At 42.1% G+C, this 27,959-nt stretch overlaps 1 protein-coding gene across 1 annotated transcript; it reads left to right on the forward strand.

Annotated features, from left to right (window-relative positions):
• Positions 1–497: 497 nt before the first annotated feature.
• On the forward strand, positions 498–27,809 carry ap4b1 (adaptor related protein complex 4 subunit beta 1). Its single transcript, XM_086159899.1, has 14 exons — positions 498–646; positions 805–929; positions 1,496–1,720; positions 1,801–1,931; positions 6,132–6,279; positions 16,100–16,385; positions 16,721–16,819; positions 16,976–17,087; positions 17,729–17,812; positions 17,906–18,009; positions 22,567–22,774; positions 22,846–23,154; positions 25,136–25,273; positions 26,601–27,809. The coding sequence occupies exons 2-14, from the start codon at positions 817–819 to the stop codon at positions 26,969–26,971; spliced, it is 2,328 nt and encodes a 775-aa protein (XP_086016025.1). The 5' UTR covers positions 498–646; positions 805–816; the 3' UTR covers positions 26,972–27,809.
• Positions 27,810–27,959: the final 150 nt, after the last annotated feature.

Genomic DNA, 27,959 nt, shown 5'->3' on the forward strand with positions numbered 1-27,959 from the left:
CTGGAGCTAATTTTTAAGACACAAAACAGTGCAGAGTGTGGAAAATGGAGTAAAATGACACACAATGGAGTAAAAATCTATATCACTATATCACTATTTGAAATCCCAAAAACATTGACGTTTCTCAATGTTCAATACAAATGAATCAAGCAATATGACATTAACTGATCTTAGAGCTTATTAGATGAAATAATGACTTGATCCATCTGTTTTACAAACTATCACAACACAGACTAAAGTTATTTGATCAATAATGTAATGAAGTAACTCTGATTTGGTCTTGGTATTATTTTTTTCCTAAACAGTTGTAGTGTTTATATAAATGGAAACATGGCCGACTGAAACATGTAACAATGTTAAAAAAAAAAAAAGATTAAACATTTAGAAGAAGTTCTAATTTATCTCAAAAGCATTTGATGAGAATTTGTGAAGCACGTCCACGAGAGGGCAGCATGCAGCGAATAGCATCATTATACCACCATAATTACTTGGTAGAAGAATAAACACGGAAGAGTGACTTGATGTAGTACAGAATCCTGTCCAAGTTTTCCTTTGGAAATTATCGCTATGAATTGAAGTCACTTTTAACTTAACGTAGAGTTAATGAACGAGTTAAAACGTGGATAGAAAATCCGTGACGCTACATGTAAGTATGATTTTTTTATGTGTTCCTTTCGGTTCTTTAGCGAGAGGGGAGAATTGGAACATGGTGCTTATTTTCAAGAGGCTGGTTTAATGTTGACTACAGGTGTTTATCAACAAATGCTTTCTCTACGATGATACAAGTGCGTGTGATTTTGTCAGTGCGCGGTCACGATGCCTTACCTGAGCAGCGAGGACACAGTGAGGGACCTCAGGAGGGTCCTGTCCAATCCCCACGTCCACTCTGACCAGCTGCGATACAGAAACGCCATCCAGAAGGTTATCAGGTAGGCTAGAAAGGCTGTTGCTGAGACTGGTTTTTAAAAGCAAGTGATCTAGTGCAAACCCTAGTACTTAAAGGTGTCAGATCAACCTTTGTGCTTTCAAACTAAATCTCGGTTCCAACCCAATATACTGTTAATTAACATTTGTAACTGTAAAACTGTGGGGCATTACCTGAAAGTCTAATTTTATACAGACCATCACTTTGCCAAAATTACATGGAAATTCCGCAGGAAAAACTGTGAATCAGTAGTATCAGTATCAGTAATTGGCAATAATTATTATTTTTTTGATTAAAAGCGATTGAACAACTGGAAAACTACCAAAAAACAATTAACAATATATTCCTTTATAACCTTTTCTTTGTATCCTCATAATTAGAAATTATTATACAGCACTCGCTGTCAGTATTAGTGGGTGCAACTTACAAAGTCCCCACCACATTGAAATATGATAACCTGAAGACAACGAATGTGAACTAAAAATAAAACTAAACTAAAAATAAAAAACATCTCTCTAATATTCTCTTTCCATGCACACCCTCCGTCCTGCCCTCCCCTTGGGGCGTCAGGGTGATGTCCCAAGGTGTGGATGTCTCAGGCCTCTTCAGTGAGATGGTGAAAGCCTGTGCCACAGTGGATATTGTCCAGAAGAAACTGGTATATGTTTTCCTGTGTTCCTACGCATCCTTGAACCCGGAGCTGTCTCTGCTGGTCATCAACACACTGAGGAAGGACTGTCAGGACCCCAACCCCATGGTGCGCAGCCTGGCCCTTAGGAACATGACCAACCTGAGGTGAGACCCTTGGCTTGCGCTCTCAGCCTTGAGCCATGATCACTTGTGTTCTAACAGGCGTCTGTCTGGGCTCTGTCCAGGTTGCCCAGTCTGATCGAGTACGTGGAGCAGCCGCTTACTGCAGGGCTGAGAGATCGAGCGGCCTGTGTACGCAGAGTTGCAGTTCTCGGCTGGGCAAAACTACACAATCTCCAACCCAAGGCTGAGATAGGTGAGTGAGCGTCACCCACGCCCGATAATGAGTTTGTTTTCCTTATCCACAAGACAACACAAATATAAGTGGTGGCACTAAGTGAATTGCAGTAAAACTTGTTGCAACTTGTGGCAAATGCCACAAATGAGTGTATTGTGACCCTAATCCACCAAAAAAATCTGAAAATAAACAAAAAACTGTTTGAATTGATTTGCAGGCAAAAATTGCCTGAACGCTCTCACCCCTGTAATGCAGAGGAGACACCATTTTGTTATATCTGTTTGGTGTGTGATTTTCCAAAACCAAGTGGATATTATGATTTTAGTGGACATTGAAAATTGGCTCTTGAGTTTGATTTTTTTTTCCATTTTTTTTTTCTTTACACGTTTTGTAATGATCTTTTTGTTTTTAGGTTATTTTTTTCCCTGGTCTTAAAAGGGGAAGTTTTACCATCACGAATTCTGCGATTTTTGGAAGAAAACACCTCTGCCGGAAAATGAGAAAACAGAAACATTTTTGATGTCATGTGATTTCTTAGTTGACTAATCTCCAATAAATATAGCTATATTGACCAGTGCTGATTAAATCTGCCAAAGGAAATCATTAAGGATTTATGTTGAGATCATAGTGTGTCTGATGACTCACAAATTTTCTTTTTTTTTTACTTGAATGGCATCCAGTTTACTCTTCTGAAAGATAACCACACTGATTCAACTGTTTCTTAAACATTGCAGAAAGGGGAGTGCAGGCAATGTGTCATACTATTTCCAGCCTCGAGGTGGTAGCATCGCACTTGGCCTGTTATGTCAGATGGCATAAAATCTTACACATAACCTGAAATGCAACTGCTATCTCATGAAAAGCAGCTGACATAGCTACAATGTGCTCTATAGGAAAAGGAAAAGGGCAACGATAAATAACAGAAAAAAAACAATCATAGTATTGGTGTCACAGGTGCAGATTATATTAGCTGTTTTCATTGATTTGCCATTTATCATTTAATGTATCTTCTTCTTCTTCTTCTTCTTCTTCTTCTTCTTCTTCTTCTTCTTCTTCTTATTCTTCTTCTCCTTTCAGCATTTTCCTACAGGGGTTGCCACAGGGAATCAACTTTCTCCATCGAACCCTATTCACTGTATCCCCCTCTCTCACACCAACTACTTTCATATCTTCTCTCTCTGTACATGCATAAATCTTCTCTTTGGTTTTCATTTGAGACCTCTTGCCTGGCAGCTCCAATTCCAGCATCCGTCTACCAATATATTGACTACCCCTCCTCTGTATATGACTGAACCATCTCAGTCTGGCTTCTCTGACCCTCTCTCCAAAACATCGAACATGTGCTGTTCCTCTGATAGACTCATTCCTGATCCTATCCATCCTGGTCACTCCAAAAGAGAACCTCAACATCTTCATCTTTGCGACCTCTAGCTCTGCTGCCTGTCTTTTGGTCCTTTCAGAGGAATCACAATGTCATCTGCAAACATCATGGTCTATTCAGATTCCTGTCTGACCTCATCTGTCAGCCTGTCCATCACCACTGTAAACAAAAGGTGATCCCTGATGGAGTCCCACCTCCACCTTGAACTTCTGTTACCCCTATAGCACACTGCACCACTATCTCAAAACTAGCATACATGTCCTGCACCAGTTTAACATACTTGTCTGCCACTCCAGATTTCCTTATACAATATGAGAGCTCCTCTCTTGGAACCCTGTCATATGCTTTTTTCTAGGTCTACAAAAACACAATGAGCCCCCTCTGACCTTCTCTGTACTTCTCTATTAGCATTCTCAAAGCAAATACTGCATTTGTAGTACTCTTTCGAGGCATGAAGCCATACAGCTGTTCACAAATGCTGACTTCTGCTCTCAGTCTAGTTTCCACTACTCTTTCCCATAACTTCACTGTATGGCTCATCAACTTTATCCCTCTATAGTTGCCCAAATGCTGCACATTCTGTTTATTCTTAAAAATAGGCACCATCACACTTCTTCTCCATTCTTATGGGATCTTTTCACTCTCTAAGATCCTGTTGAATAATCGAGTCAGAAAATTTACCGCTGCCTCGCCCTAGACACTTTCACACCGCCATGGATATATCATCAGGAGCAACTGCTTTTCCACTCTTCAATGTCTTCCTCACTGCACTTTTACTAGTTTGTGCTACTTTATTGCCTACAACCTCTTCTACCCTTGCCTCTCTTTGATTTTCCACATCCATCAGCTCTTCAAAGTACTCTTTCCATCTTCCCATTACTCTTCTAGCATCTGTCAATACATTTCCCTCTCTATCCTTAATCACCCAGACCTGTTGAACACCCTTTCCATCATTATCTCCCTGTTTCACCAACCTGTATAGATCATTCTCTCCCTCCTTGTTGTCCAACCGAGCATACAGGCCATTGTACGCCCTTTGTTTTGCCTTTGCTACTTCTATCTTTTTATCTTATGTTGTATCTCCCGGTACTCCTGTCTCTTCTCCTCAGTCCTCTCAGTATCCCACTTTGTCTTTGCTAACCGCTTTCTCTGTATATACTCCTGCACGTCCTCATTCCACCACCAAGTCTCCTTATCTACTTTCCTTCCAGATGACACACCAAGTACTCTCCTACCTGTCTCCCTAATAACACTAGTTGTTGTTGTCCAATCATCTGGAAGCTCTCCGTGACCTCCCAGAGCTTTTCTCAACTCCACCCTTAAAAAACAATACAACACTCCTCCCTTTTCAGCCTCCACCACTTTGTCCTCTGCTCAGCCTTTGTCCTCTTGATCTTTCTTGTTACCAGGGTCATCCTACAAACCAGCTGTCTATGCTGTCTGCCAACACTCTCACCTACAACTACTTTGCAGGCACTGATCTCCTTCAGGTTATCCCGTCTATATAAGATGTAGTCTATCTGCGTGCTCCTACCACCGCTCTCATAAGTTACCCTATGTTCCTGTTTTTTCTGGAAAAAAGTGTTCACTACAGCTGTTTCCATCCTTTTTGCTAAATCTAAAACCATCTGTCCCTCTGCTTTCCTATCCTGTATACCAAATCTGCCCATCACTTCTTCATTCCCTCTATTGCCTTCACCAACACGTCCATAGAAATCTGCACCAGTTACTACCCTCATCTCTGGGGATATTCTGCATGACTTCATCTAACCCATTCTGGAACTTGTCGTTCACCTCAAATTCACATCCCACCTGCGGGGCATAGCCACTAACAACATTGAGCATCACACTTTCAATTTCCAGTTTCAGACTCATCTGTCTATCTGACATTCTTTTCACCTCCTTCAAGATAACTCCTACTCCATCTCTCTGATCAGTACCATGATAGTACAACTTAAAGCCTGCTCCTAAGCTTCTGGCCTTACTACCATTCCACCTGGTCTCCTGGGCACACAGTATATCCACTTTCCTTCTCTGCATCATGTCGACCAACTCTCTACCTTTTCCTGTCATATTCCCAATATTCAAAGTCTCTACTCTCAGTCCCAGACTCTTGCTTTTCCTCTTCTCTCTCTGCTTCCAAACACGCCTTCCTCCTCTCCTTCTTTGACATACAGTAGCCCAGTTTCCATCGGTTCCCTGTAGGTCATTGGTACCAATGGCGGTCATTGTTAACCCGGGCCTCGACCGATCCAGTATGATCTGGTTATTATGGTTGAGTCACATGTTTGGTTTTGGCAAAAATTTTACGCTGGATGCCCTTCCTGACGCAACCCTCTGCATTTATCCGGGCTTTGGACTGGCTCAGGGAGACACTGCCTCGTGCCCCCCCGAGATTGGCTTGGGGAGACAACAGCCAGTGCCGCTCCTCGGCTGCATTTTATTATTAAATGTATATATTTAAGGTAATATATGCTGATTTTTAATTAATTGCAGTAGATGCTTTTCTAAAATCACATTTTTCTCAAGAGTTTTCAGACAATTCATGCTACTTTATAAATTGAATGTCTTGCAGATTTTGCTCTTTTTCTCCCTATATCATGGGATAGCATTATTGTCTCCTTCATAGTCATGAAGATTGTCATGATTGACAGAACAAGGTCCTGGATGAGAACGGCTAAAATGAGTTTGTCTTACATGATTTTTTGTCTTAGAAATAGGATGAGAAGCACAGACAAGCTCAAACTGTAGCCACCAGCTTTTTGAAGTGAATGTATCCCTTTGTTTCAAAGACTTTTAGTTTGTTTGTAAAATAACTGACCGCCTGTCTGTTCCAGACGCTGCAGTAGTGAATGAGCTGTACAGCCTGTTGAGGGACCCTGACCCAGTGGTGATGGTAAACTGCCTGCGAGCTCTGGAGGAGATCTTAAAGGATGAGGGCGGAGTTGCCATCAACAAGCTTATTGCTCATCACCTCCTCAACAGGTTCGCTCATCACAGAGCTCATCACCATCGTTAATTGGCTTCTCTGCCAGATTATTCGGATATTTGTTCAATAGCTTGTTTCCCATACTTTTTTGCTCGTTTTCCAAACTCTAATTTTTTTTTATTTCTCAGAAACTGTGATGAAATTTCTTGTATTTAATTCCTTTTGTGTATTTGAGATGGCAGTCGCTTATCAGAGAGTCGTCAGAGTATTGAAGACACACATGAAGGGCATGAAGGAGGAAAATATCTTTACTTTTTTTCAGCTTTCTTGAGAAACAGTAGCTGTTAAGATGGGCCCTCATCCATATGTGACAGTGTTGTATTGTCTAAATATTTGCTTTAACCACTTCGTGAAGCAATGCAAATATACATGAAATTAGTTCATCATCCCCCAAAATTCGAGATTAAAGACAAAGAATTCCTTAGAAGCAAGAAGTTGAGGAAGTCAACCAAGAAGTACCAGAAAATGTGTGAAAAACTGAATAAAACTGGAAATGAAGACCAAATTAACTCATGTGGTCGAAAAGTACCATAAATCAGTAAAACACTAACAAGTTACAAAGATTGTTTATGTGTTCATTGCTAAATACAATGTATGAGATTTGTATCATACCTTTATTTATATGGTCTTATATATTTATATTTATAGATATTTATATATATATTCTTTTTTATGTGTTTTCCTCATAGTCATGCTAACTTTTATACTCTGGTTTGAATTTGTTTTTCATAAGGTCATTATTCATTAATTATCATTAATAATAGTATTATTACTTTCTTTTAAATGAAGGTTGAATTTATTTATCAATTTAAACACTTTTTTTTCCAGCTCCTTTAATTTCATTGGTTTCAACCAGTCACTAGTGTTTGTCACTCCAATTTGCCTTTTGCCTTGATTGCCTCCTTTTCAGTATGTTTGTATGGTTGTATGTTGGTGTGTAGGTAGGAGGTCGGGTTTAGCTTCTGCTTTGTTTCATTTGCATTTGTTTGTATAAATCACTTTGAACTCCATGCTTATTACATGGAGATTATTATATCCCTTCTGGCAGGAGTCTGTAGTCTATAGGGACAAAAACCTCGAAGGAACCTGGTTCAGTTCTGGGTCTTACTGTGTGAAGTTTGCATTGTGTAGAATTTCCCAAGTTGAATGCCTTTCCTCCGGGTTCTCCGGTTTCCTAGCATTGTACAAAAAAATACAAGAGGTTAATTGGAATGCACTGAAAAAATTGCCAAGATGTGTGGAGGAGAGACTGAATACCATCCATCCATCTTCTACTGCTTATCCGGGATTGGGTCGCGAGGGCAGCAGCTGAAGCAGAGAGGCCCAGAGTTCCCTCACTCTGGCCAGGGGTCTAGCCCTTCCGGGAGGATCCCGGGCCGTTTCCTTGCCAACTTAGAGATATAGTTTCTCCAGCATGTACTGGGTGTTCCCATGGGCCTTCCCCGGTTGGCCATGTCTGGGATGCCTCATCAGGGAAGCTTTCAGGAGCCATCATAACCAAATGCCTCAGCTATCTGATCTGACTCCTCTCCATGAGGAAGAGCAGTGACTCTACTCTAAGCCCCTCCTGGATGGCCAAGATCCTCACCCTTTCGCCAAGGGAGAGCCCAGATACCCTGCAGAGAAAGCTCATTTCAACCTCTTGGATCCACCACCTTGTTCTTTTGGTTGCGACCCATAGCTTGTGTGAACATAGGTGAGGGTGGGAAGTTTGATCAACCTGTAAATTGAGAGCTTCGCCTTTTAGCCAAGCTCCTTCACCAGGACAGACCGGTGCAGATTCGTTGCTGCTGATGCTGCACCAACCCACATGTCAATCTCCCGTTTCATTCTTCACTCACTGGTGAACAAGGCCCTGAGATACCTGATCTTCTCCACTTGAGGCTCCAGCTCTGCACCCAAATTGAAGGGCGTGTCCCCGGGATTGAATATTCCCTCGACTGTTACACAACATCGCGGGTTGAGGTCAGCAGCCCAACGTCCCCACTGTACACAGTGTTTACAGTATAATGCTTCCTCCTCCCCAGCCGCTGGATGGCAGACCACAATATCCTTGGCGCCTTCCAAAAACTGTTCTCTGTGGCCTCACCAAACTTGTCCCACATCTGTGTTTTTGCCTTGGCAACCACCACAGCTGCGTACAGCTTGGCCTGCAGGTACCTTTCAGCTGCCTCCAGAGGCCAATAGGGCAGAAAGGCTTGGTGGGATTCCTTCTTCAGCTTGATGGCATCCCTCACCACTTTGGTTCACCAATGGGTTTGGGAGTCATCGCTTCAACAAGCACTGATTGCCTTACAGCCACGACTCCAGTCCCCTGCCTCAACAATGGAGTCACGAAACATGGCCCACTTGGACTCAGTGTGCTCTGTCACCCTCGAGATGTGATTGAAGCTCTGCCAGAGGTGGAAGTTAAAACTCGTTCTGAAAGGGAACTCTACAAGACGTTCCCAGTAGACCCTCACAGTGTGCTTAGGTCTGCCAGGTCTTACCCGCATCCTCCCCCACCATCAGAGTCAACTCAACACAAGGTGGTGATCAGTTGATTCCTCTGTTCACCCGAGTGTCCTGAACATGTGGCCCCAAGTCTGATGATACAACCACAAAGTTAGTCATTGAACTATGGTGTGCTGGCGCCATGGTGTTTGTTATGGACAGTCCCATGACAAGAAGAGAAGACCAAAACAGAACACCGCTTGTGTTCAGAATGGGTGAACTGTTCCTCCCAGTACCGTGTTTCCAGGTCTCACTGTCGCTGCCCACGTGAGCGTTGACGTCCCCAAGTAAGACAAAGGAGGCTCCGATAGGAGTGCTCTCTAGCAGCCCCTCTAGGGACCCCAAAAAAGGGTGGGTAGTCTGAACTGCTGTTGGGTGCATAGGTACAGTCAGAACCTATCCCCCAACCTGAACGCAGAAGGAGGGTACGCTCTCATCCATTGGGTTGAACCCTAGCATGCAGGAGTTGGGGGGCAATCAATATGCCAACACCTGCCCGGCACCCTTCACTAGGGACAACTCCAGAGTGGAAAAGAGTCCAACCCCTCTCAAGAGGCCTGGTTCCAGAGCTTGAGCCACGCGTCGAGGTGAGTCCAACTATATCTACCTTCCAGGCTCCTTACCCGCCAGAGAGGTAACATTCCATGTTCCTTGAGGAAGCCTCTACAGCTGTGGATTGGACCACCAAGCTCCCCCACTTTGGCTACCACCCAGCTCACGTTGCACCCGACCCTCATAGCCCCTCTTGGTGTGGTGAGCCCAAGGGAATGGAGACCTACGTTGTTCTTTCAGGCTGAGCCTGGACGAGCCTCCGTGGGTACAAGTCCAGCCACCAGGCGCTTGCCATCGTGCCCCGTCCCTGAGGGTCCCAAATGACCCATATCTGAGCAAGAGAAAACCGGGTCTGGTTCGTCTTTTTCATCTTTTGGGGTCTTCTTGGGCCACATGTTGTCTGGTCCCTCACCCAGGACCTGTTTGCCTTGGGTGACCCTACCAGGTGCATAAAGCCCCCGACAACATACTCCCTGAGGGTCACTGTTGCATGCAAACTCCACCACAATCAAGTGGCTGATCAAGAGCATGAATGATTGTTTGTCTATATGTGGCCCTGCGATTGACTGGCGACCAGTCCAAAGTGTACCCCACCTCAAGCCCAATGACAGCTGGAATTGGCTTCAGCATCTCTGTGACCATGACTATAGGTTAAGTGGTAGATAATGGACTGATGGATGATTATTCAATGTTGCCTGCAAGGCATGGATAAACCACAGCAAATTCCTTGTATTTGAAAACTAGTTGAGCATTAAATTATTTCTGATGAAAGGTACTATAATTAATATATATTAATTGATTGATATATGATTTTATGACTCCTTGCTTAGCGGCACACTCAGACTTTTATTAATGTATAATATTGGTGTGCTACCTAAGAGCAGATATGTATTTTTTGACAAGGAAGATAGCAGGAAGAATGATTTAGTATTCCTGTCTCTCTGCCTCTGACTCAGCTAGTTAATCAAATCAGTGCTAAATCTCTTCTGTATTTCTCTAACCGCCCACCAACAGAACAGGGTGGAGAGATTTCTCGACCTGCTAAGTGCTGGGCAATTATGGCTTTCCGTTTAAACATTTTACATTTCCGTTTAAAATGCATCGTGTTGAGCTGGCCTGCCAGAGCCATTGATTACTATCCAATTTCAAGCACAACTCGCTCAAAAAAAGGCCGTTGTTATTTATTCATGAAGCTGAAGATAATAATCTAGCAATAAAACTAATAAGAGCATGGTTATTACCAGGCAAATGTTTTTTCTGTTATACTTGACATACTGCAGCCTGAACCCAATGGAATTCTGAATAAACCAGAGGTTGGGCCAGACTAATCGGCAGAGGGAGATGTTGAGGGAAGGGTAAATTTATGTTTTTGCCATGCATTTAAAAAAGACACCAAGAAAGTGTTGAAGAGTAATTCTAATTCATGCTGGTCTAAGTTAAAACCTGTAAAGAGGAGACTGAGGTTATCATAAGAAATAACACAGACAAGCGACTATTCTTTTGTGCTCTGCAGAGGGGGAGACTCAGCGCGCTCTTTGGAGCCAAGATCCAGAGAATCCCACCAAGTTCCTCCTTGCTCGGCTTTTTATTGTGTGAAAGTGTTTATTTACATATCAACATTCATTGGATAGTAGAGTTCATGCATATGTTAAGTTGTCCAGGATGATATACAGGTGTGGGCAGGTTTCTCTCCAGAAGTGTTTATCCTTGTTTAGATTTACGTTTACGGGGGGTAGGTTCTTATCTAAAGATGTTTACGACCATTGGAATCATGGAGGGCCCAATTCTTGTTAGAGGACAAAGGTCTTTTGTGCTCTAGCATGTCTGGCTAACTTCATGTGAGTAGTCGAAATAACATAGTTATAGAAATAGAGAGAAAACTAACAATTCCCTCCTGTTTATGAGATTACGAACAATGTTAAACTCTTCAGCATCATCATGCCATGGTGGCACATAGTTTACAGATAACACTTCATACAACATCATCGTCGTCGTCCTCCACAGTCGAGTCATTATAATTTTCTTTTTCTGAATCACTCATATATCTGCTCATATATCTGTCCAGTGTAGTGAGTCCTTGGTTGGGTCTGCACTGCTACTATTGCCATCTGGACAAAGGCTGCGGAAGCCATTTTAGCAATCATGCTTCTCAAACAAGGAATAACGCACATAGTAAATAAACAAAACAAAATAAGAATCACAATCACAGGTGTAAGGCATTTTAAAAGTATTTGCCACCAAGTTCCGTTGATGATCCATCCAAGAGGGTCAAACTGTAAAAACGACATTACAAAATGGCGCTGTCGTTTGTATTGTTATTAGAGTGAATCCCTCAATGACAGTTTTATTGGTTACCATAGAATAATTAGCTGGTAATCGCCATTTGGATGGATCGTACGGCAGAAAAGGAAGGACTGAGGTATTTGTTATATTCTGAAAAATTCCAAATCTCTGACTCAGTCCTTGGGAATACACCCATATTATAGACAAGGTCTCACTTTCGTTAATTGGATGAGGTTGTATAGTGGGGTTATGAGACATTGGTATTGGCATTACCGTACAAACATAACAATCAGTTTGGTCTCCTGCCGTTACATTTACCAATCGCCACCAGAGACTGTCTCGGTGTGGAGCATGATCAATTTCACTTCTCCGTAATCTGTACAATGTGTTGTTCACATACAACCAAACCCATAACATTATTAAGACAAGCATAGCAGTTGTTACAGTACCCATCATTGTTCTCATTTCATAATGTTTTATCAATTTGAGATAGGCCCATCTTTTTTGGTCAGACTTGTCATTGTTTGTCTCTGCCTTCTCCTGCTGGGTTGGGTTCTCTTGTTTCGGCTGACTCATCCTGGATCCTTCCAACCTAAACGGCTAGGGATCTGGTGGTTTCTTCACTGACACAGCCGATGCCTTGAGACGAGTAAGACTATCCTTCTTACTCCCCTTTGTAGTCAGCCTTCCCCACTAGCCAGTGTCAGTAGGATCAACAGGGAGTACCTTACAGTGAGATTGATGAATCCAAGTGGATCGTTCCGCAACTTTCACAGCGGTCGGCGTGGTCAGAAGAACTTGGAATGGTCCTTCCCAGCGTGCTGAACTCCAACAGCTTCTCTTTATAACTTTCACGAAGATCCAATCACCAACTCGGACCTTCACCTGTGGAGCAGATTGAGATTCGGGCAGTGCATTTGCGTCTGTTACATCTCGTTGTCTTAGTGTTTTTCTCATGTATTCCACTAAGGTTTCTTCCATGTGGGCCTTCTCCAAGTCTGGATGGGTCATCGGTAACCTAAATGGTCTACCATGTATCATTTCAAATGGTGTCAATCCATTTGCTGTGGGAACTATGTGCATGTACATTCTTACCATATCTATGCACTCTAGCCATGTCTTTCCTGTATGTTCCATACATTTTCTTAGTCTGTTTTTTACTGTTCCATTTGTTCTTTCCACTAGCCCTGCGCTTTGTGGATGATAGGAACAATGTTTCTTTAAGACAATATCCAAAGCTTGACCCATTTTATTTACAACTTCATTTACGAAATGTGGGCCATTATCACAGTAAATTCTTTGTGGTATACCATGAGTTGGCAGACAGTATTTACAAATAGCTTTAACTACAGCTTCTGCATCAGCTTTTGTAGTTGGTGCAAGTTCCACCCATTTGCTGTAGCCGTCAATCATTACCAGACAATATCTATATCTTCCTACAGAATTTAATTCAATAAAATCCATGTGCATCACCTCAAAAGGATATTGTGGAGCCGGAAACCTTCCTTTCTTGGGTCTTAAGTTTCCTTGAGCATTATGTTTAATGCATGTTATACACTGTGCACAAAAATTTTTAAGTAGGAATTTAGGTTAATGGTATAGAAGTGTTGTGTTATGAGTACCTCCATCCCTCCTGTTGACACATGGCAAGGCCCATGAGTCAAAAGAGCTGCTGCTTTAAATAATGATCTCGGTAGGATAGGTTTCTCGTTTATCATCAAAATTCCATCGAAAGCCATTGCTCCTCTCATGAGCCAGGATTGTCTTTCAGCAGCTGATGCATTCTCCTGAGCATCTTTTAGTACATCATTATCAATCAATGATGGTGTGGTAGACGGTTCGTCAACATACATGCTTGAGTTTCGTCTTGCTGCTTCCTTTGCTATTTTATCAGCATAGGCATTTCCTTTTGTGATATCATCTGTACCAGATTGATGTGCCCTGCATTTTACTACTGCTAATTTCCATGGGAGCAAGATAACCACCATAAGTTCTGTTAAGAGTGCTGCATGCGTCACTGTTTTTCCCGTAGACGTCACCATGCCTCGCTGTTGCCACATTTTTGCAAATATGAAGAGTGTGGAGTAGGCATATTGACTGTCAGTGTAAATTTAATGAACAATCCTTTTATAAAACATTTCATGAAACACCCCATATTTCCTCAGACAAACATATAATTTACTTTTATCATTCACATGGATGCACTGCAACTGATCCCACTAGTTGTACAAAGGCGCAAAACTTTAACATCGGTAATTGGTATTGAAAAATATAGTATTGCACTTTACTTATAAAGAACTTATAAAGAAAGCGATTTTTAAACCATTTACACATGTGCGTATGAAATCTAAATTGAATGCATTCCTACATCCTTACAAATTAATGACAGTGCTATTAAGTGTGAAAGGAAGGAAGTATTCACCTGTCCTGTAAATGTGTAAACTTCATCCATGAAACATGCATACTCATACAATACATACTGATAATGTATGGAGTTGCATGAACAGTAGAATTCCACCACACTCTTTTGTATTGAAGCTGGTGACTAACATTAAATTGCACATTTTCACTAGCAATTAGGTTGCCGACTTTTACCGCTGCTTCAATGATTTCTCGGCTATCGGTGAAAGTGGGCTGCTGTTTCCCCAGACCCGCCAGCAATTCGCTGATCTTATCTCTTCTCAGTTGTCCTTGCAAGCTGTCATATTTTTCGCTGTGATGAGTCTCGTAGTGGCGCCGGATATTGTATTCCTTGTCAGGCTTCCAGCAGTCAACCACCCGCTGTTGTGTCACTACCGCCACCCCCGGTCAAAGTAAGAACTCCAACAGCGTCAATTAAAACATTTCCAGCATAGTGTGGGTGAATGCCATCTGAAATCAAAACAACAATATACACACAAAACAAAAATGTCGGGGGGTGTCTCCACATCCAACAATACCAATCCAATTATCAAAATAGTCCTGGGTGCCACACCAAATACCGAAACTTGTTGCAGACACACCAAGCACAAAGGTTTCCCGTGCGTCTCCGTAAATAAATAGGACGTAGTCCATTTTTCTTTGAAAATTCTACTTTTCTCTGTTTTGATAATGACATTTTGGTTAATGAGGGAGTAGCGGGTAGGTAGAGAACAGGGTAAAAACAACGGCATAACAAGCAGCAGATGGCACATTGATAACCTATGCAGATTGTCTTCTATTCTGACCAAAATAGTGCACCCCTAGCGAAAAATTCTTGAATTGCATTAAAAAAAAAATCCTTGTCTTTTATCTAGTGAGTACAGAGAGATCAGCTCTTTTCCCCTTCTTGTTTGCAATGGTGATGTACAGGCTGACAGATGAGGTTAGACAGGAATCTCCATGGACTATGATGTTTGCATATGACATTGTGATCTGTAGTGAGAGCAGAGAACAGGTTGAGGAAAATCTAGTGAGGTGGAGGTATGTGCTGGAAAGCAGAGGAATGAAAGTTAGTCACAGCAAGACAGAATATATGCGTGACTGAGAGGAACTTGGGTGTAACGGTGAGGCTACAGGGAGTGGAGATCAAGAAGCTGCAGGATTTCAGGTGCTTGCGGTCAACAGTCCAGGGCAACGGAGAGTGTGCAAAAGAGGTGAAGAGACAGGTCCAAGCAGGTTGGAATGGGTGGAGAAAAGTGTCAGGGGTACTATGTGATAGAAGACTATCAGCCAGAATGAAAGGGAAGGTGTACAATACAGTGGTGAGACCAGCAATCCTGTATGCACTACAAACAGTTACAATGACCAAAAGTCAGGCGGCAGAGCTAGAGGTCACAAAGATGAAGATGCTGAGGTTCTCTTTGGGAGTGACCAGGATGGATAGGATCAGGAATGAGTCTATCAGAGGAACAGTACATGTTAGATGTTTTGGAGAGAAGGTCAGAGAAGCCAGATTGAGATGGTTCGGTCATGTACAGAGGAGGGATAGAGAATATATTGTCAGACGGATGCTGGAATTGGAGCTGCCAGGCAAGAGGTCTCGAGGAAGACCAAAGAGAAGATTTATGGACGTAGTGAGAGAGGATATTAAGGGAGTTGGTGTGAGAGAGGAGGATACAGAGAATAGGGTTAGATGGAGAAGGTTGATGGGTTGTGGCCACCCCTGAAGGGAAAAGCTTAAAGAAGAAGAAGAAGAAGAAGAAGATTTTTTTGTCTTTCTTAAAGTTGATTGGCTCAAACCTCAGTGAGGCAATTAAACATTTTTTTGTTGCATTTAAAACTACTTTTTTGTTAGTTCTACTTTGACTCTTCCACTAGATTTCTCCCCTGTCAGTTGTTGAGGCCCGATGTCATGATTACAAAGGGAACACATATTGCCCAGTAATCACCCAAACTGAAGCTGAAGACTGAGGATGTATTGTGCTTCTGCTTCATGACGTGGCCTTCCCCAACCGTCCTAGGATTTGTAAACTAGCTGCAGGTAAACTCGTACCAAGTTACTCCAGCTCCCTCTGTCTGTTCCCTTAGGCTGAAGGAGTGTGACGTCTGGGGTCAGAGTGAGGTGCTGAAGACCCTCCAGCGTTACCGGCCTCAGTCAGAAGACGAGCTCTTTGACATCCTGTCCCTACTTGATTCCTCACTGGTCAGCCCCCATCCACCTGTCATGGCAGCTACTTTCAACCTATTCCTGTGCCTCTGTGCCGACCTGCCTTCCATTAGCCTAGCTGCACTGGAACGAGTACGTGCCCCCCTGCTGACAGCCTGTGGGAGCACATCAAGAGAAATGAGATTCACTGCACTCTGCCACATTCAGGTGGGGTGGAGTCATTGTCGGTCCAGTCTTACTCCATGTTTTGCTCACTTATGTCACCCTACAACATATTTATTTTCTGGTTTGCAAGCAATAACCATATATTATAACACCGAAATCAAACCACCCTCCTCGCCCTTAGGGCTATAGTAATTCCATCATCATGATTAAGGCTGCTGGCTGATTTGTTTATATTTTATGTTGAGTGTATTAATGCACCATGTTATCTTGTGAGATAAATTTGAGACAAGAAAAGATGAGACCAGGTGGAACAAAACATTAATTGTTCCACCTTGTTTGAATGACTGGTGAAAAACCCCTTCTAATTTCCTTTCCAGCTGCTGCTGCGTTCTCTCCCCAGCCTGATGGGGGCGCATTACAAGCGTTTCTTCTGTGGCTACACCGAGCCAGCCTACATCAAGCAAAGAAAAATGCAGGCAATGACTTTTTACGCAAAACCTTCCAGACCTTGTTCAAATATAGAGAAGTGTTTTTTTTTTTTAAATTGCTTTTTTTTTTCTTAGCGATAACATTTTCTGTACTCATTTCGGGCCTTATTTGTTTTTCACAAGTTGTACATATTGTGCGTTCAGATTCTGGTGGAGCTGGTGAATGACGAAAATGTGAGCATGCTGCTGGACGAGCTGAAAGGATACTGCACTGATGTTAATGTTGACACTGCCCAGGCTGCCATCTCAGCAATCGGTGAACACATTCGGGGTTCCAATGGATGCACGCACACACATACTTTAACGGTGTCTCACTATGTTAACCCACTCTGCCCCATGCCCTGTAACTGCCCTGTACGGTTTCCTGTAATATTTAGTGGAGTCACTCTTGTATTTATTCCTGTCGTTTTTTGTTTTTTTTAAATTTATTCTGACAGTTTGTTTATTTATTTCAGCAACTGAAAATTTCAATCAGGGCATATAGTTTGTCAGACTTCATAACACCATTATTACCGTCTCATCAGAAAATGTGGCACATTCATCTCTGTTTTTTTGTAAAGTCCAGTGTAACTAATGATTTGCATGTCGTCATTTCTTTGATGTAGATACTGTTTCTTAATTTTCTGGTGTGCATTTGGCACTATGCTAACCAATTATGATTTTATTTTAGCAGATTAGAATGGATTATCCAAACTCTTAGTGCCTGATTTAACAGATGAAGGCTATTCCTTGCTAATTTATTGTTTCATCTTAGTTGGAACAATATGTGGTGATTTTTCACAGTTTTTAATATTTTAATAGATGGTCAGAGTCCTAACGCTCTTGGTTTATGGCTTCTGTGCTGTTGTGTTTGCCCCTTCTGGCTGTGTTTCATCCTCGTTTGGGGTTGTCTTGCAGGACGCATTGGCCGTAGCTACAGCGACCAGTGCCTGGAGATCCTGACAGGGCTGTTAGGCCTCAGACAGGAGCACATCACATCCAGTAAGGCGTGACCCACAGCACAAGGGAACCTATAAGGTTACTTTACTAATAGGAATCCTACTACTTCCTCAACCCTCCCACTTCTCGTTTCAGCTGTGTTACAGACAATGCGAGATCTGGTGTGGGTGTGCCCCCAGTGTTGTGAAACTGTCTGCTTGGCTCTGGAGGGCTGTGATGAGATGCTGCAGGACAGCCAGGTGAGATCTCAGTCCATCTATGCTGCATGTAAAAACACCTCAACCTCCTCAGATTGAAGTACAGTGTAGCACACACCAAATAATGCGTCAATTTCTGACTGAAGAAAACTTTAAATATTACATTCTAAGCCTCTTTAACTTAACTGTTGTTTTATTATTTAATTTTTGCTCTAATTTGATTTCATGTTCTAATTTGATTTCAATTGCTAACAGGATTCAAAAGAAATACATCAGACTTTATTGTGTTATGATTCATTGTGATATCTTTATTTTCTAAAATGTGTGTGATCTGACCGTTGTGCATGGCAGCACCACAAGAAATTAAAAAAAAAATCGGAAGGCACAGCGATGAACAAAAGGTCACACATAGCCAGGATTAGTAATTTATCTCTAACGGTGAAGGTCAAACCCACTGGTGCCATTAAAACAAGACAAACAAGAATACAATGAGGTCGCCTCAGGGAGATGAAGGAGTGATGGAAGTCAGAGGAGCTGCCGCCGACTGTCCAAACAGAATCTACTCACCTGTCACAAAACCAAATTCCCATACTCGGAAGGCCCAACAATCCTGAACTTGTACTTACAGGACAGACTCCGAATTTTACGTCACTCATCCTGCTTTAGATTGGATGATTAGAGTGATAGAGAGAGAGAGAGAAAGAGAGAGAGATAGTGACTGCAGGAAAAGCTGAATGTTATGTCCTCTTCAGTGACAAGCAAACACATGGGTCGCACTGGGATTGATTCTTTGAGAATCTTTGTCTTTTTCCAGAAATTGAAAAGAAAGGAAACACATGTATGTTGAGAGTTTTTTTGCTGGTGGATGATCAACGAATGAAGGTCACTCTGGGAACTTACACAACTCTGCTTTCAGGAAACCTTCAATAATAGACAGTGGATTGGTCATGGGAAATGAGAACCATGCCAGATTTTCTTTTGTGTTAATCTGCATGAAAGCCTTGTAGTATGACAGGTTAGGCTTTCCTGGGTTTGGCGGCATTGCGCATTCCTGTGTTGTGAAAACATGGCACAAATTCACAAGAACATCAGAGAGGAGTATGCAACAGATCTTACTCAAGTCTCTGTTGTTGGACTTTTTCAGTATGTAGTAATAACTGATGCTAGCTGTGTGTGTGGGGGTGAGGGAGTTGCTTGTTTCCAGCAAGTAATAATCACTTCTTATGGGTTTCAGTTATTCATTAAGACCTTTAACATAAGACATTAATTCTCATCACATTCATTTTTATTTTCACTAGTCTCTGCATGATCTGGACACTCAGGTGAAATGAGGGGCGGAGCTGTCGCCTGATCACCACCTGGTGGTGAGCTGGCTCTGGTGGGTGGGGGGAGATGGGGCGCTGAATGTGGTTTGTTAGGGCAAAAAGAAGGAAAACTGATAATGTTCACAATGAATGGGAGGAAGAGTTATTTTTTACTACTGTGAAAGAAGCCTGCATGTGTCTCATCTCTGCCTTGGATGTCTAAGAGAAACACTTACACAAGGTTGAAGTGAGGGCCACTGGCCATTCGTCATTGAGGGAGGTGATGTTTGGTTTCTTTGGCATTGGCATGATGGTGGTGGCATTCAAGCACCTTGGGACTGCTGCCAGAGATAGGGATAGGTTGGAGATGTCTGTGAAAACCTCTGTCCATTGCGCCTTGCACAGTCCTTGAGAACCCGACCTGGGATGCCGTTCAGTCCTGCAGCTGTCCATGGGTTTATTTTGCTCAGTATGTGCTGAACCTTGCATGTGCTCAGTTTCAGAGATTGGTCCTCCTCTGTGATTGAGATTGTGGTCCTTGTTTGTCTGTCTTTAGTGAGCTTGTTCGTCAGTGTAACGTCAGAGTGGAGGGAGTGCTCTGATACCTTGCCAGATGCTTCTGGGGTCTCTGCTGGGGAAGTGGTTCTTTAGCTTTTGTTTGTGGGATGCTTTGGCCTTTTCTATGCCATACTTCAGATTGTGCTTGGTACCACTGTATGCTGTGTTGTTACAAGATTTTCAAACATCATTGCATTCTTTTTTTTTTACCTTACTCATCCACTGTGTCTGTTTGGCATGTCTTTTTTTCTCTTTGATCACTGACATTTTCTTCATGCTGTTGATATAGAAAAGTACAGTGGATGTATATTCCTTAAAGTCCAGCACTTTACCATGATTAGCTGCATTTTTGACCTTACTCATCCACTGTGTCTGTTTGGCATGTCTTTTTTTTCTCTTTGGTCACTGACATTTTCTTCATATTGTTGGTATAGAAAAGTACAGTGGTTGTGTATTCCTTAAAGTCCAGCACTTTACCATGGTTAGCTGCATCTGAAAACAGCTCCCAGTGTTTTCACTCAAAGCAGTCCTGGAGTTGTTCTTAGGGCCATGTCCTTTCAGATTTTTCTTATTTGTGTCTTGAGGCTAGACTGCTGGAAAGACCTGTATGATGGCACCAGAAACAATGAGAGGTAGTCAGATTTTTTGGGAATGTATGAATTCGTCACATTGGTGTACACCTGGTCAAAATGGCAGAGCCTCTGGTGGAACACTGTGTATGCTGATAGAATTTGTTGTAATGGGTTCTTACATTGAATCTGTAAAGTAACAGCAAAATTGATCCAGTGGTTGGATCACGGCAAGAAATGTCCAGATGTGCAAACAGTAACCAATCAAGTTTGATCTGTGTATTCTCTCTATGTTCTCCTGGTTCATATCTGGGTTCTTTCTGTGTGTTCTCTCCGGGTTCTCTGTCTTCTTCCCACAGTTCAATTAAGCCTTTAAATTCTGGCTTAGTGTCATCTTGTGGTGGGAGGTAAACAGCTTTGATGAAAATAACAGTCAATTCCAATTGCAAGTTATAATGTCCTGCATTCCAGAGAATTAATGTTGAAATCTTTTGTAGCAACTATTTCTTCCCTTAAAGACATTTCACCTCTCATCCAAGAGGCTTCTTCAATTCCAAAGCACTGTGGGGAGTGTTCTGTATATAACTCCTGGGATTGAGGGCTGGTTTGTGTTGTGATGGCTTATGTTAATGAGAGAGTTGTTTTGCAGAAACCAGGTTGAATGGGGAAGTTAGGTTAATGCTGATGTTATTAGGGTGCAACTGCTGGGGACTTACCTGTGTTAGATTTGAATAGGGACAGATAAAGCACAGATTGTGAGTGTGTGTGTGTGGGGGTGGGATTTAGACTATTTGGACTGAATCTCAGGTGGTATTCACCGGGGCCTATTTTCATAGTTAGATCTTCCCAGATGATTTTCGGAGGGCGCAGATAGACCTCGTGTGTGTAAGTTGCTCTGTTTTGGGATGGATACCAGTAAGGCATTATATGTGGGCGATAAGCTGTGATTTAGCCCCTTCCTATGTTCAGAGACGTTTTTTCCATTTTGACAAAGATGGCTTCTTTGACGCCTCTCTTGAACCATCTGTCTTCTCTGGCCAGAATGCCAACATTGCCGACATAAGTGACATCCTCTTGAGTGAATTTAATCTAGGTGTCAATCAGGTTAAGTTGTGTTGTGAAAGCTTCCGCTTCTTGCTTCTGATCATAACCCATGTATCATTTCACATACATGAACCTATGGCATGGCGGTGTGCCCCTGAAGGAGGCACACCCCTGCCTCCTACCTGCAAACCACATATTTTTGATATAATGGGGGGTTCTATTCACAGACACATGGATATGCCATGGGCTCGCCTATATCCCCAATAAATGTATTTTAAAGGATTTTTAAGTGCAACCTAAAAGACACAGCACCATATCTGAACATGCCTATATTTCTGCATATACCTGACATTTCTTTTTAAGAGTCATCCTTTTCTCATCCACCTCCCTAAACAAAACAAAGTGTCTGCAGTGGAAGATGGACTATCTAGTCTGTTGATTTAGGTGTTGATTATAACAAGAAATCTGTTGTCATTTGCTTAATCTGAGGACACTCAAAATATGAATGGGTTTACACTTGTACATCATCAGATTGCTATGCCTTTGTCTTTTCTTGTGCAAGAAACATTCAGAAGTTTTCACATTTAATTTTTCAAAATGTATTACTGTTACTACTTGTGTCTAATTTGCCCATGTGTTTTGAGCGGGCGGCATCGCTAGAGTGGTTGCGTTTGGAACCGACCATTCCTGGTTTAAGTTCGGCGCTCCTCCTAGCATGTTGAAGTGTTGTTGAGCAAGACATTGAAACCCTTACTGCTCCCCTGGCGCTGTCAAGTAGCTGTCCTCTGCTAATGGCTCATGCATGATGGGTTAAATGCAGTGTCAAATTTCAATGATTGTTGTGCTGTATGTCATGATGGGTTAAATGCAGTGTCAAATTTCAATGATTGTTGTGCTGTATGTATACCTGAATGTGACACTAAAGGTCATTCTTTCTTTTCCCATGTCATATTATATTCTAAAAACATATTCAGTTAGTATTTTGGGAATATTTTATTTCTTTTGAATTTTAGTTCATTTATTTTCAAATTATTTATAGCTAATTCCTAAGTTCTTTCCAAAAAATGTTATTTGTTTCATACTGCATACCTCAGTAATGAAGCTCATTATCCCCTCCATGCCAGGGCAGGCAGGCCCTTCTGTGGCTTCTTGGGATGTATGGGGATCGTGTCGCTAGCGCCCCCTACACTTTGGAGCTGTTCATCGATGGGGTGAGGGGTGAGGCCTCACAGGCAGTCAAGATGGAGCTGCTGACAGCCACAATGCGCATGTTTCTTTGCCGACCCGCTGAGACTCAGGACATGCTGGGAAGACTGCTACACTACTGCATAGGTGTGTTTGTGTGCCGTGTGTGTTAAGCTGTATCAAACAAACATCATTCTTCATTTGATTATCTTTTACAGATGAGGAGACAGATATGTGCGTGCGTGACCAGGCACTTCTCTACTACCACCTGTTGCAGTGTGGGATAGAGGAGACACGCAAAGTCCTCCAGGGTCGAAAATCAGACCCATCTCTGGGTGTACTCATTGGTCGCCCTGCAGAACCGGTTAGCCAATGGGGATGCACTTTTAATACTCTGACACCCCTCAGGCAGAACAACGAATATTCAGACACTACCTGCGGGGCAAGTCCAGACCATATGACCTTTAACCCCCGCAGTGTTGTCTCTGACAACTTGAACTCCAGCCAGTTTGAGGAGGTGAACACAGGTGAGTCTTAAAATCCTCCTCAGTCTCCAAGAATTACCCACATACTTCAGTCGTGTCATTCTTGCTTACAGTTTTTGCTTCTCCTGATAAAGTTGTAAATGCGTTGTGCAAGTTATAGGTTTGTTTTTCAAGCCCTTCTAAGTTACAGCAGACATAACATATTTAGTGGATCCCATTACAGAATGGGCCCTTGTTTAACAAAACAATAAAAATAATGTTTCTACCCAATTTGTAAGACTGAATATTATCAGTAATTCACTTAACTACTGCATATAAAAGTACTACAAAAGAAATACAAATGTAAAGTGACCGCAAAAATTGCATGAGATCAGTTCAGTTGTCAGAAGGCATTGGATAATGAAAATATGGTTCAATTGCCACATTGAAAAATACATATCCCGCAGTAAATCAGGACTCATTTGCCAGGTGTTGTCCGAATGGTCTGTACTGTATGTACTTTATGCAGGGTTTCATAAGATAGCAGAAACAATACTGAATAAGAAAGCACATCTTGATCTGCAACAAATTATTTAAAAATCATTAGGAAAAAAAATACCAGTGGTGCATAAAAATTGCCACAAACTTTTTTTACAAATGTCTGTGAAGGGTCTCAGTCATCCAGGTCATGGTGCATTCTTGTCGAAGTCTTGGCAACTAGACTTCAATTTCTTCATTTGAAGATGTTTCACCCCTCATCCGAGATGCTTCAGTTCAGAAATGAAGAAGTCTTGAAGTGAAGAAATTTAGGTCCAGTTGCCAAGACAAGAGGATTTCGACAAGAATTCCTTTACAAAAAGACGATATCTTTCTGAAAAATGGCCACAGACCAAAGCCACCTACAATTTTTCCCCCGACATCACTTCCTATCATGAACATCTTCCCACATGTTTGTTGTCGTTAATATAATGAGGTTGTTGTGTGAACTGGTTGGGCACTTGAATTATTAATGTAAGAGGGAGCCAAGCAGTTTATGTTGACTGTATATAGAAATGGCTGCTGCAGCTTGTCCTCCAGCTGCAAAAACAGACAAAGAAGATCCCGCTGTCCTGGGGCAGGGCTATCCTATCCCAGAAATTGATGAGATTGCATGATTGAACTTAGCTATCCAGTGCAGGTTATCTTGAGTTATTGTTGTATGAAGTGATAGTGCTCTGTATTTGGCTTCTCTTATTCAATTTAGCTTAATGTAATGTTTTGGTTCCTGCTGCCTGAGAGGGTAAAGCTCTTTTCAGTGATGGGAATAACATTTTCTGCCAAGTCACTTGTCTGTTGGAGAGCTGTTGGTCCTTTGACCTGCATTACTGCAGCAAAATATCCTCATGCAGCGTCATGGTAGGTGTTTGAGGCAGCTATAAAGAGGCTCCCAAGTCATTGCTATTAGTATCTACCAGGATATATTGAAAGTCTGTTACGGTAACAGTGAGACAGTGATTCACTGGTTGGAACTCTCACTGTTTGTCAGAGCAGGAATTGTCCAGATGTGCAAAGCATATGTGCAAATAGTAACCAGTCAAATATGATCTGTACATTCTCTCTATGTTCTCCGGGCTCCTGTCTGGATTCTCTCTTTGTGTTCGTTCCATGCTCTCTGTCTTCTTCTCATAGCCCAAAAATGGTCAGTAGGTTAAGTTAAGACTACAAATAATCTGTTGGTATGAATGAGAAGGTGATAGGGTTTAACCCATCTAGGAGCCCCACAATGCTGACAGTGAATTTAGTGGTATTTGGTTACGCAGGAGACAATAAGTATGGATTTGATCACATGACGTTTCCTTGTGTCAGATTGGAATAATGTAATATATATAGACATAGATAAAATAGCTGGATCCAGTAAACATCACATTGTTATGTTCTATCAGGGGAGGATTCATTTGTGAAAGCGCTGTGACAATTTAATCAAACATCACTCTATTCCCACCTTCCACCTCTCCTCACTCTCTTCTCTTTCCCCCCTATTTGTCCATCCACTATCTTCTTCCAGCCTCAGATGCTGCAAGTGAGTTGGCAGAGTCGGCCGGAGACAAGGCAGCGTCCGTGGCAGTTGTCCCCCTCAGTCTGTCCCCAGCTGTCAGCCCAGAGGAGTTTGAGCGCCTGTGGCTGGAGGGGCAGGTATCCCGAGGTAACAGCCTCTTCATGTGGTTCACTACAAAATTGAAAACCCTGTTAAATTTAAGGGGCAGCATGGTGGCGCAGTGGTTAGCACTTCGGCCTCACAGCACGAAAGACCATGGTTTGATTCAAATTCTGTTCGATTCTGTGTGGAGTTTGCGTGGGTTCTCCGGTTTCCTCCCACGGTCCTAAAATTAATTGGAAAAAAATGGGAAAAATTTTCCCTGAATGATTGAGTGAGTGAATGGTTGTTAGTCTCTATATGTGGCTCTGCGATTGACGGGCAATCAATCCACGGTGTTACCCGCAGCTGGGATAGGCTCCGGCATCCGGAAGAAGGTGGATGGATAGATGGATGTTAAATATCAGCCAGAGGGGTTAGTGTTGAATGTGCCTCTTTTGTTTAGTTGCACTTTGTCCCAGTCAGTATGCCAATCTTTAATGAATGGGATTCCTTCTCCTATTTCAAGACTCTGCAGACGTGGCGCGGGCTGGGTGACTAGAGGTTTATCTTTGGGTTTGCATAAAACTTGACAAATAATAATTAAAATAGCAGAATGGACTAAAACCTGTTCCCCCAAACAATATCTGTGATACATGGATGGGTTCCTTTTGAGGACATTACATTTTGATTTACTGCACTTTACATTTAATTCTTAATATCAAGTTGTTTTTAAACAGTGGGACTGGTTTTGCACCTGCCAGGGGCAGAAAAATTGTTTTCTTTGTTTAACAGTTGTGCATTAATTTGATATAAATGAAAATAGGAATAAACTGCAACTTCATGACAGAGCCCCACAGAGGAAGTCTGCTGAGGTCCAGTGTGGGTTCACAGCAGAAAAAATAAAACCCTTACTTACATAGTTTCGTAGTTCATAGTTTTTCCAGATATTTTGATCGTACTTGTCTCAAATAGTGAGGACACATCAAACCTGGGCGTCAAACAAAAGCACATTTCTCAGGAGCAAACGCTCTTTTTCTAGGTTGCTGGGCAACAGAGTAAACAATACCAGGTAAGGTGTGTATCGGCTCTCTGTGAGTGGGTTTTTACTGAACGAATGATGCAGCTTAGACATGGATATCAGAAATACAATTACAACATTTTTATAAAAATAGAGGCATAGACTGACAAAGGTCCTGATTTATCAAACAAAAGTGTGTTTTAAATGTAATTTTAATCATGTCTTGCTGATAATTATATTGCTCCTTGTACAAGGGACTTGTGCGTGTTGCTCTGATGGCATAGATCATAAGGAAGAGGAACCAGAAATAGCTGATATAAAAACAGTGCACCTTGTTTGTTTTTTTAATTCTTATTTTCTTAATTTTTTCATCAGGTGCAGAGGAGGAGGATTATGTATGTGTGACAGAACAAGTTCGATGCCCCACTGTACCTCACTGCTCCCCACAAAGCTTGCAAGTTGCAATGCAGCTGGTCCACATCCAGACAATGGCCTTCACGCGCCAACACACACTCCCCTGGAGGGTCTACCTTTATACACATGCCGCCAACACACTCATACTGGGAGAGCTGCTTTATACTGGAAGAGAATCAGAGGCAGAGGATAGCGATGGGCAACAGCTTAAACAGGAAGAGGAAGAAGTGACAGTGACATTACTGCAAAGGCCAAGAGATGACAATGCACTGAGAGGTTTTTCCTCCGTTCTCAACTCCGTCTTGCACACACTGTCCTCAGACAGGGTCTAGATAGATAGACCCCCCCATAAACACACACACACACACACACACACACACTGTTCTTTCAGTGCATCAGGGCAAAACATTATTAGGATCAGTGGACAGGGCTCCCACAGGAGTTGATCAATTTTATGTATGGGCATACATGACAAAGAGCTTTTAAAGCAATTGTGCTTTTGTAACAAAATTTATTGGAAGCAATAAAAACAGGTGAAAAGTCAGTAAAAAGTTCATGTGAAAGAACGATGACCCCCAAATCCAAATACACAAAAATGACAAAAAAATAGACAAAGATAATAAAAATGGAAAATATAATGTGTATTTGGGGAAAAAAAGAGATATCTTCCCAGGGTCATGGAAAGTGGCTGCTCTCAAAACACTTTCAAGGCTTTGAAAAATCCTAGCATTACTCCTTTTTCATGTTATCTGGGAGTTTTTGGTATGGAACAGGATTGGTCTTTAGTAAACAGTTCATTGATGCTGTAGCCCTACTGTTGAAAGAGTTACCAACTGATGTTAACTGATGTTGAAGATGCATATGGCCATGCTTGCATTGTATCTTATGCTGCAGAGCTACATTAGTTTGGCCATGTCATCATGCTGTGTGAAGCTACTGGTCAATACCAACATATGTCACCATGGTAACTGACGCTGTAAATCAACAGTGGTACACGGTGCCAAGGTAGAGGATGCAGCAACGGGATGCATCGCCATGGTGAATGTTCTTCAACTACACACCTGGATTAATTGGACCTGTATTTGGTCAGTGTATTTAGGGTTGCCACATGTTGCAGAAAATCTGGAAATAGGTTGGGTGTTTTTTGGTCATTAAAAACATGGCAAATCCGGGGATATCTTTTTTTTTTTTTTAAATGTATTGTTTCTCGAATATCCAAGCAAGAGTACTTGTTAAGTACTTATTAAGCTAAAAAAGAAACAACACAAACATGATTTATGAAGTGTATCTAAAATCTCATTTGAAAATTATCCTTCTGAC

Source organism: Fistularia commersonii, chromosome 14 (assembly GCF_037954325.1).
Source record: "Fistularia commersonii isolate RoL2024-O1a breed Wild chromosome 14, RoL_Fcom_v1.0, whole genome shotgun sequence".
In the NCBI taxonomy this organism is placed as follows: domain Eukaryota; kingdom Metazoa; phylum Chordata; class Actinopteri; order Syngnathiformes; family Fistulariidae; genus Fistularia; species Fistularia commersonii.